The sequence below is a fragment of the Salmo trutta genome, chromosome 14 (assembly GCF_901001165.1).
Source record: "Salmo trutta chromosome 14, fSalTru1.1, whole genome shotgun sequence".
Classification (NCBI taxonomy): Eukaryota; Metazoa; Chordata; class Actinopteri; order Salmoniformes; family Salmonidae; genus Salmo; species Salmo trutta.
Genome location: NC_042970.1, coordinates 80,777,075 through 80,787,614, shown reverse-complemented (window position 1 = coordinate 80,787,614; position 10,540 = coordinate 80,777,075). Strand labels below are relative to the sequence as shown.

The 10,540-nt window shown below is 47.6% G+C and overlaps 2 protein-coding genes across 4 annotated transcripts; both read right to left on the bottom strand.

Moving 5' to 3' along the window:
- Window positions 1–4,175: 4,175 nt before the first annotated feature.
- LOC115147588 (uncharacterized) lies at window positions 4,176–5,954 on the bottom strand. 3 transcript variants are annotated; one of them, XR_003866409.1, is made up of 5 exons: window positions 5,848–5,954; window positions 5,404–5,769; window positions 4,866–5,125; window positions 4,326–4,758; window positions 4,193–4,229 (listed from the first exon to the last, which is right to left on the bottom strand). XR_003866409.1 is itself a non-coding variant. In XM_029689852.1 (3 exons), the coding sequence occupies exons 1-3, from the start codon at window positions 5,707–5,709 to the stop codon at window positions 4,506–4,508; spliced, it is 819 nt and encodes a 272-aa protein (XP_029545712.1). In that variant the 5' UTR covers window positions 5,710–5,954; the 3' UTR covers window positions 4,176–4,505. The 3 variants fall into 3 exon arrangements, 1 of the variants encoding a protein (XP_029545712.1); XR_003866408.1 differs by having other exon boundaries at window positions 5,404–5,954; XM_029689852.1 differs by having other exon boundaries at window positions 4,176–4,758; window positions 5,404–5,954.
- On the bottom strand, window positions 5,825–7,332 carry LOC115147898 (uncharacterized). The gene is made up of 3 exons (XM_029690157.1): window positions 7,179–7,332; window positions 6,772–7,093; window positions 5,825–6,646 (listed from the first exon to the last, which is right to left on the bottom strand). Exons 2-3 carry the CDS (start codon window positions 7,063–7,065, stop codon window positions 5,825–5,827), a joined length of 1,116 nt encoding a protein of 371 aa, XP_029546017.1. The 5' UTR covers window positions 7,066–7,093; window positions 7,179–7,332.
- Between the last annotated feature and the right edge of the window lie 3,208 nt (window positions 7,333–10,540).

Genomic DNA, 10,540 nt, shown 5'->3' with positions numbered 1-10,540 from the left:
TGATTCCCACTCCTTTCTGTATTTTTGAGTGTACAGTTTAGACTGAGACATGATGAGCTAGCCAGCTAGATGTTTAGCTTATGTCACAGAGAGGCACACACACAGTGGACAAGGTGAGTAAGTGACTGAGGCTGTGTGAGTCAAATGCAGTCATTTATTTTAGACAAAGAACATTTGACATTTATATCAGCCAGCGGTGGCTTCCCGCATGCGTGATTCATTTGCAGTCTGGAAGCGGAGGGGTGAACATCTGCTCTGACTGCAGCTGGGGGGGACTGCTGCGTGAGGACTGGGCCGCCTGTGAGTGCTTTGGGATGGGGCTCACGGCAGCACCCGCTGCTCGTTGAGAAGAGTAAGAACGATATGTGCTTTCACGTCAGTCTCCAATAACAACAGAAAAATACGCTAGATTTGTTGCTAGTCGATTTTTTGAAAATGTGTCATTAGAGGGGTCTGAATACTCGCTAAATATAGCGACTGAGTCGCTAAGTTGGCAACACTGAGTCTATCAGCTCTGTTCAGATAAAATGTACGTGTTGCACCGACCAAACTGCAGCTAAAAACTGTCTAATAGCTCTAAACTTGAGTGAAACACACATGTAGCACAGACCAACTGTTGCTAACAGCTCGCTTTTCAGAGTAAAACACATGTTGCGCTGGCAGTAGTCAGTAAAGTCCGCTAGCTACTGATAATAGCCAATACCGCTCTGTTGAAAATGTAAAACAGGTGATGCACCGATCCACCGGGTGTACATACTGTCCATAAACCACTAAAAGTGGTATAACTTAAAGTTACTGAAGCTAGCTAGCTATTTAGCTCTTGCTAGATGCTCACATTTGCATCTGACTATGCAAATCGTGCAGTAACAGTAAGCCTACTCTACAATGCTAGCTAGCTATAATGTTGCTCAACACTTTTAATTTGCACACAAAGTTAAGCAATAACAGTGAACTTACCTGGAATTCTAATTAAGTATAGAAATGAAGTCATTCTGTGGTTCTGTGAATGACTTCTGATGTTCGGCAGATCCACGCTCTCGATCTGTCCACTCTTTCCATTCACCAGACACTTGACAATGGCGGAAAAATCTAAATTTAACCAACATTAGTGGGCATGGTCATGCTGTTTTACTCCAATATAATTTAATCTGTATTTTTGCTCCCACTCCAGCGGCCACTGGTAATAATTACACTCTAAAATGATTTCATTTCACTACTTGAGAGGAAAATAATTTTAACTCCAGAAAAAAACACTCCAGTTTTTACTGTGTGCAAGCTAACATCAAGTAATTTAGGTACCGGTGTTGTGCCGAAAATCCCCCTGCCAGAATCCCCCCCACCCCCTTCTAATTTCCTTAATTTTGTGGCTCGAGGCAAATACTTTCTGTGACACACATCAGAGTCAAATACTTTCTATAGAACAAACTTCACGTCAGGATAGGCAACCAAAATTAATAATGAATGTATGTGTGTTATATTAAACAGAGGAGGGAGTAAAATGTTGGCAATAAACATTTCAGAACAACTATGAATTATTATCCTTACACTTTCAAAAATACTAGTTGAATAAGACATTGGAGATGTGAGGATTTTTGTCAAAGATTTATTTATAGACTAATACAAAAATCAGTAGCGGACTTAGGTACAGGCGACATGGGCAGCCGTCCAGGGGCATCTTGCCAGGGGGATAAGGGGCACTCCCGGGTGTGGGCGGGGCGGGCGCTGAAGGGGGGTTCACCCAGGGTGCCATACAAGCTAGAACCGCAACATACACTTGAAACCGCAACATACACTTGAAACAAATAGCCAAACCAAAAACTGCAGACAAAAATGCTTTCTGCTACTAAGATCAGTGAAATGTTCGCTAAACTGACAAAGGAGTGGAGAGCAGAAACGACAACTAGCAATCAAGTCGCAGCAATGAAGAACGCAAAGGGGGGGATTCTGGCAGAGGGGAGATTTTCAGCACAACACCTGTGCCGAAGCAAATGCTACGTATGTTTTACAGGTATAACATATACCTTATGTATTTCACCGAAAATCCCTCATATTTATTATAATACATTTTTTTAAGGTTATTTTGAGATGTGTTACACTACTTTTAAGAGTGAACTATTATTGTATTGTATGTATTTTCTAAATTGTGTTAATGCCGTGAGGTCATCAACAGGAGCCATGCACATGTTCGCAAATGTACAAAAAAAGACAATTGAAAATTATATCGTCATTGATTTAGTGTTGCACTACTGTTTTTAGGAATCTATATATTAGTGTTAACCTCTCTGGGGTATGTGGGACGCTAGCGGTCCAATTTGGCATAGTGTTTAATATCTTAACAATGTGGAGTAATTATAGGAACCGGGGCAGGAACCGGGGCTTGGTCAGTTGGGGGCAGAGGCAGAGGGAGCGATCGGTGGGACCTGTAGGGCTACGGCTTTTGCAGTGACAGAAATAAATAGGTTAAATGAATGAATTAATAAATAAAATAAATGCAAGCATGAATGGACAGACATATTGCAAATGTAGATAAGTGATTCAGTTAATAGTTCATACATGCAGTGACTCTCCTCTAAACCCAGATGACTCTTACCAATACATTTCCTTGGGCTGACGATAGCGACAAATTTAATATGTCAGCAAACTTTAACTGAATACTTATCAAAACGTATCAAATTTCCTATGTCAATTAATAGTGACGTAAAATACGTGTCTATGTCAGCAGCAGCTTTGACCAGCTCTGCGTCCGATAGATCTGTTGGTGGCAGTGCTGGTCGAGGGAAAGACACCCCTATTTCTTCATCTTCGACTGCAAGTCACCTAGGCGAGAGAGCGCCTTGAAAGGAACGCAGAGATCGCAGGACCAAGAAGCCTTTGAAAACAAAACATAGCAAATATGTCATCATTTCCAACTGTGTGGAACAAGTTGAATTATATTTTCCTTTAAGATGATATGTAACATTTACGTAGCCGCACTCTTGGGCCGGGTGGTGCTGGTGGGGGTGGTGCTGGCTGCGGCGGGCCTGGTCACAGCAGCTACCCCCTCCTAGTCTCTGCGCTGAATGTAGTCGATCAAGGCGGCCATCACACTCCCAGGATAACGGGGTGTCTGCGTCCTCATGCTCCTGACATATCTGTGTGAGACACAGCAGAGGGAACGTTTGAGATGAACATAGAAAACACAAAAGACGCACGCCCATTACTTTATCCTGTCCGCACCCATAGCCTCATACAGGTCCTGCAGCGTGTCCCACTTGTACTTCCCGATGCCAACAAGGGCCTGAAATCAGCACGGGAACCAATTAACTGTCAGAGCAAAAGAGTTACATCTTACATACAATGAGGAGAATTAAACAAACTCACCTGGCTGGGAGGACTTTAGCTACCTCGTGCGTCCGGTTGAACCTGACCATCTCAGCGAAGGCCGGATAGGCGCACAAGTAGCAAGTCAAGGGGTCCTTGTTGGCTCATCAGGGGATGCTGGGAAACGCTGCGCTCTCGCTCCCTCTCCTTCTGATGCACTGTTACCACGTGCACCATGTAGCCCACGTCGTTCTCCATCATCCACTTGAAGGTCTGACCCCGGTACTTGCCGAACTGAACCATGCACGGGCTCAGGATGACCGTCTCTGCACCGTGTTCTCCTCCCTCGGAGACGACGCAGGCTCGAGCCTCTGCCTCCGCTTCCTCCCACTTCTTAGTCCTCACAGGAGGGCCCTGAGCACCAAAAGCAGGGGGGCCGTCAGTGGCCACTTTTACTGCCTTGGGTGTGACCTTGAGGACCAACTCCTGTGAGGGCGTGAAACGGAACCTCCCGCCGCTTTGGCAACCCGCATTTGGCGCAGACGTACTGCTCACGTTGCCTTCTCTACCTGGCTGTCACCTCCTCTGTGTCCTCTGCCTCCTCCAAGCCGTTGTCCTTGGCACTGGAGGAGGTGAAGAGAAGCCCGTATGTTGTCCTTGGGCTTGGGAGGGGCCGGGAAGTGCGGGGGGTTGTTGCTCCAGGTGGGGTGGCTGAATGGGCGCTTGGGCGGGCTCTCCTTGCTGGGTGGTCTGGCGTGGGACCGGGGGGGGGCGGCGTAGGGAAAGGGAAGGGTGCCTGGATTCCCTCCCGCTGGTAGTGGAGGGGCTTGGCTTGAGGGAGGGGCTGGGCGGTGACGCTGGGGGCAACAGCGAGCCCCAATCTCTGCTGTAGCACCATCCTCTCCCTCTCCTTCTGACGCCGGGAGTACCTGAAACAGGTAGAGAAAACAAACGCAAGCTGTCACTCAGATTGTCATTAGTCACATGGCTTTATGTAACAAGTCTTCCATAAGTTAATGTCTTACCACTGACTGATGGTCCTTTGATTCAGCTCAAAGAGCTGAAGGTTGGTCTGGGCCATCAACCTCGGGCTGTTCAGCACTGCCTCCCGGATTGCCACGTAGTCTGCCAGAATGAGCGCCCACCTGCTCTTTTTGACGCCGGCAGACTGCGTGGCGCTGGGATGTCTTCCATAAGTTAATGTCTTACCACTGACTGATGGTCCTTTGATTCAGCTCAAAGAGCTGAAGGTTGGTCTGGGCCATCAACCTCGGGCTGTTCAGCACTGCCTCCCGGATTGCCACGTAGTCTGCCAGAATGAGCGCCCACCTGCTCTTTTTGACGCCGGCAGACTGCGTGGCGCTGGGATGGATTTGGCAGAGCTGACTGCAAATTGCCTCCACCAAACGGCTGGTGCCCGGCCAATTTGCAGGGCCCGAGTTCAGTCCGAGAAGGCAACTGAAACAGAGGAGATAAATAATTAGAGAACATTGAAAATGATGAACCTTAATGTAAAGGCAGGCAATATAATAGTAAGGTGGAGGACATGAACACTAACAACATACCGTTGGAGAGAGTCTTTTCCTAGGATAATGGACGACTTCCCCTTCGATGCCTTGAACCGCCCCTGAACGATCCTCTCCTGGTGTCGGGCAGGGTAGATCAAACGTTGCTTGTCAAAGTCTGGCAGCGCCAGCCAGAGCGCCACCAGACTGTCTACCCTGCGGTCCGACAGCCCCTGACGGCTCCTCACCTCCACCAAGGCCCTGGCAAGCCTGCGGACATGCTGGTAGCCCGGCATTGCATCAGGGCCTTGAGTCTCCCCCTGAAGATAAAGAGACATGAAAGAATCGATGAGGACGATGTCACACATAAGATATTTCTACAAAGGAAATAGATGTTATTTTACATTGTGTAACTGATAATCACACTGATGAATTCATTTAAAATGAAACTAGGATTAAAAAAAATTAATAATCCTGTTTGTTTACTGAATGATTACTGTGAGTATTAATGGAGTTTAGGTCTCAATTCCACATTTCAAAGAGGTTGCAATAGCATGTATTTTTGTTCTCAACACCACAAAAGGTAAATTATAATTACCTCTGAATCAGAGGAGTGGTCAGGGTGAGGAGAACCATGTCGATCAGGGGCCTCAGGAAAGCTTCCGTCTTCAGGGGCGGTGGGACTGGATGGCCCAGACCTGGGTGCGTCTGCGGGTTCCCCTGACAGAGGTGCCGCTGAGCTGGAGGACGGGGCGATCATAGGAGTGACGTGAGGGATGTGGACTGTCGGGTCAACATCCTCCTGAAAGCCCTCGTCCTCCTCGTCGAGCTGCTCGACGGCGGCTGCCTCTTCCGGAAGGTCAGGGTCCGCGCTGACATCCTGCAGCACTCTGCCAGTCCTCATTCCACCTCACCAGTCCATCCAACAGGAATGCCTGGAAATGCATGGCATTTGCCCTGGTACCTGAGAGAACAATACATGATTAAGGTGGGAGAGCTGTTGCTGTTAACATTCAACTTTAAGCTCCACAATGACAATTACCTGGGATGAACCGGTTTAGGTGGAGGTGGAATGACTCCAAGGATGTGGAGCCCCGTGCGCAGCGATAAACCGGCAAAATCACGCAGCCCTTGGTGATTTTGCCAGTCTCGGTGTACAGCTTTACACCGGGTGGGTCCTGTATGCAGTGGAGGTGGCGCCTCTGCTCTTTCCAGATTGCCTGGATGCGGATTGAGTCCAGCAACAGGATGCCCAGGGTGTCGACCCCCTTCTCACTGTTGAAGGTCTCGAGGAGGTCAAGGACTTCGGTCGCCACAGCTCCACGCGTACGACGCCGACAGTGAAGCGCCATCTCCATCCTGCTGATCTTCCTCGAAACCTCCGCCCCGGTGAGGCCGACCATCCCGTGCTTCCCCTCCAGCTCAGACCTCTTGGCCTCCAGCAGTCGGCGGACATCGCCTGCATCCCACTCTAAGATGCAGACTGACAGCTGCCGCATGAAGGGACCGTAGAGCTGGTGGCTCTCAGTGGTGACACCTGACGTGAACCGTCGCATCAGGTGCCAGATGTCCAGCCGAACCACCAGCTGGTCCCACTCATTGTACATGGCAGCTGTCTTTGAGCCGCCGAAGCTGGAGCAGCAGTCTCGGTCAACGTATATGAGCTGGGGGGGCGCCACCCCGGCGAGCCGGTACCGCTCCATGAGACCAGCCGCCATGGGGAGCAGGCCCTCGCCCTCACCGGCAGTGAGGACACTGACGAGGACCTGCCCATGCTCGTTACCGACGTTGGTAACCCAGGCAGCCGTGTCTGCAGCGGTACCCGCAAGCTTTTTAGTCACCTGGAGACAGACACGCAAAGACAGAAAGGTCAAGACGTTATTTTAATATATATATACACACAAAATCAGACATGACTTATCTTTAAGTGAAATCAGACATGACTTATCTTTAAGGGAAAACTCACCTTCTTTGTAGAGTCCATCTTTAAGATGGACCCAAAGATGGAGGTGACCCTGGCCTTCACCTTGTCCAGCTGCGACGGCACGTCATGGCTGTAGACTGTCAGCAGCCAGACGGGTGAGGGCACCGGGGGCATCTCCGGTGGATCAGTGAACTGCCGCCCAGTGCCCAAGGCCAGAAACTGCTCGCACTCCCCGAGGTACCGGATACAACTCCGCATCCAGGACTCGCTGTGACTTTCACACAGCTTGCTGTAGGTCTGTGACGCACTGTTCCCCAAAGTGCGCGACCTCAGCATCCTCACAACCCGCAGGTCACAGGACAGCCTAGAGAGAAAGAGAGAGATAAAGCATATGAATGACATGCATCCATTATACTTCATTACTAACTAACAAAATCTTGTGAACTTACTTGTATGTCAATATTGCTGGAAACTGGCAACGATGCCGAGCGTCCAGCTGACGGATTATAGGAACCGGGACCGGGGCAGGAACCGGGGCCTGGTCAGTTGGGGGCAGAGGCCGAGGGAGCGATGGGGGGACCTGTAGGGCTACGGCTTTTGCAGTGACACAGAAATAAATAGGTTAAATGAATGAATTAATAAATAAAATAAATGCAAGCATGAATGGACAGACATATTACAAATGTAGATGACAGTGATTAAGTTAATAGCACATTCCAACATGCCCAGATGAATATCAATCAGTGATAGGATGTAACAAAAATATTAAATGAGTGTTGGTCAAGTTTGAGTGTAAAACTGAAATGAAATTAGTGATTAAAATGGAAAAGAGAAAGTCATGATTAAGTGACATACAGGATGACAGCGACATACAGGATGACAGCTACACGCAGGATGACAGCTACAGTGGCAAGGTAAGATATTTAATAGTTCATACATGCAGTGACTCTCCTCTAAACCCAGATGACTCTTACCAATACATTTCCTTGGGCTGACGATAGGAAAAAATTGAACACACTTTAATATGTCAGCAAACTTTAACTGAATACTTATCAAAACGTATCAAATTTCCTATGTCAATAAATAGTGACGTAAAAACATACGTGTCTATGTCAGCAGCTGCTTTGACCAGCTCTGCTTCCGATAGATCTGTTGGTGGCAGTGCTGGTCGAGGGAAAGACCCCTATATCACGTGGAGAGAAAGGATTGTGAGCTTGTTAAAGGAATTTATATCTTGATGATAATAATCAATAATAAATTCGCCTTGACTAATGCCCAAGGTTTGTAAGACAATGGGTTAAAATAATTAGGCAAGGACTCAGCTTTCTGCAAAAGGTATCTGTAGCTTTTTTCAGAGAACGTTCTGAGGTCAGGATAACAAAACAGTCATTATATAGTTCTTGCTTTCTTACGCACATGCATTTACACACAAACTGTTGGTGACCTGCATCCCCCATAGACTTCTCACACTGTTTATCACTATCCCGAGCTCAGCCTGTTCTTTTCCCTCAAGGTTAGAAATGCTTTGAAGCTTTCACTCCCTGGACCATCTGTCTCCTGGTGTCCCTCCTAATTGCATACACACATTTCTTTCCCTATCCCGTGGTTCCTGGACTTTCCAGAACTAATCAAACTAATCGATCCCTACATTGATTATTCATTAACCCTGCTGTATGACTAATAATTCATCATGGTCTATTGATTCATTTACCTTTAATAGATAATTCTCTTATCAGAGCTACACAGCTTATCCAAAAAATTCATATTTATCTTACATGTGTAACTTCACACTCACCTTGAACTGCAGGCTGAGAAGCAATGAGTTTCTTCATCTTCGCCTGCAGTTCACCTGGGCGAGAGAGCGCCTTGAAAGAAACGCAGAGATCGCAGGACCAAGAAGCCTTTGAAAACAAAACATAGCAAATATGTCATCATTTCCAACTGTGTGGAACAAGTAGAATTATATTTTCCTTTAAGATGATATGTAACACTTACGTAGCCGCACTCTTGGGCCGGGTGGTGCTGGTGGGGGTGGTGCTGGCTGCGGCGGGCCTGGTCACAGCAGCTACCCCCTCCTAGTCTCTGCGCTGAATGTAGTCGATCAAGGCGGCCATCGCACTCCCAGGATAACGGGGTGTCTGCGTCCTCATGCTCCTGACATATCTGTGTGAGACACAGCAGAGGGAACGTTTGAGAACATACGTAGAAAACACAAAAGACGCACGCCCATTACTTTATCCTGTCCGCACCCGTAGCCTCATACAGGTCCTGCAGCGTGTCCCACTTATACTTCCCGATGCCAACAAGGGCCTTGCCCTCCTGGCCTGAAATCAGCACGGGAACCAATTAACTGTCAGAGCAAAAGAGTTACATCTTACATACAATGAGGAGAATTAAACAAACTCACCTGGCTGGGAGGACTTTAGCTACCTCGTGCGTCCGGTTGAACCTGACCATCTCAGCGAAGGCCAGATAGGCGCACGAGTAGCAAGTCAAGGGGTCCTTGTTGGCTCATCAGGGGATGCTGGGAAACGCTGCGCTCTCGCTCCCTCTCCTTCTGATGCACTGTTACCACGTGCACCATGTAGCCCACGTCGTTCTCCATCATCCACTTGAAGGTCTGACCCCGGTACTTGCCGAACTGAACCATGCACGGGCTCAGGATGACCGTCTCTGCACCGGGGTCACCTCCCTCGGAGACGACGCCGGCTCGAGCCTCTGCCTCCACTTCCTTCCACTTCTTAGCCCTCACAAGAGGGCCCTGAGCACCAAAAGCAGGGGGGCCGTCAGCGGATACTTTTACTGCCTTGGGTGTGACCTTGAGGACCAACTCCTGTGAGGGCGCGAAACGGAACCTTGGATTTTCCATTTTAGGAGGCAAGAAAAAAACCTATCATGACTGATGAGTGCAGTGACAAGTGACAGCATAACCGTATTAGATACATAGAAAGGAACTTACGTTTGCTTGATAGGTCTGCTAGGAGGAGGACAGCAGTGGGGGGTATGGGGGTTATGGTTAGGGTGATTATTTCATTTGCCGTTAAATTCAGTTTACATAGAAAGACACGTTTGCCCCAATGACCATCAGGTTGCCACATATCATACAATGCATTCAACTACATACACTTCAAACGCATGCCATCAAAAAACTAAAGAAAAGACAATTAAATAGTATAGAATTCTAACTTTGAGTTGATATAGATGTTAGCTAAGGTTTTACAGGATTGTCAGTGGTCAAATAAACTTTGAATGTTGTACGCCTCCAGTAGCTAGCGATCTATGAAAGTTATTAAATTACACAGTTTGGGTAGCCCCTGTAGTCAAACAAGTCGGTTGACTAGACGTGTTATTGTCATATTTCATCACATTTATAGTCGTCGACGTTAAATTAGTTGCAAATTAAGAAAAATTACCTCAGATACTCACCGAGTAGCATCAATGGCCGACAGAAAAAGATTTTGTGATTAAGTGACGTTTGGAAGATGATTGGCTTAAAAACTTTTGGAACAAACTAGGCTCTTCATTGGTGGATTTTTGCTCTCTTTCTCCAATTTGGAACAAACTGAAGCATCTGATTGGAGGATAGGACTAATAGAATAATATGGGTATTTGGAACAGAGAAGAATGCCCGTCTCAGTCCATCTTGTAGGTTGGCCCCTGGGGGCCCCTGGGAGCACCTTAACAGACTTTACAGGGCCCCCAAAGATTGCTGAAATGTACTTGATGTGAACATGACAAGGTATTGAATGAATTCCGTCATATTCATGTGAAAACATGTGAAATAGTCACACTGGGCCTTTTCCCAAAATTC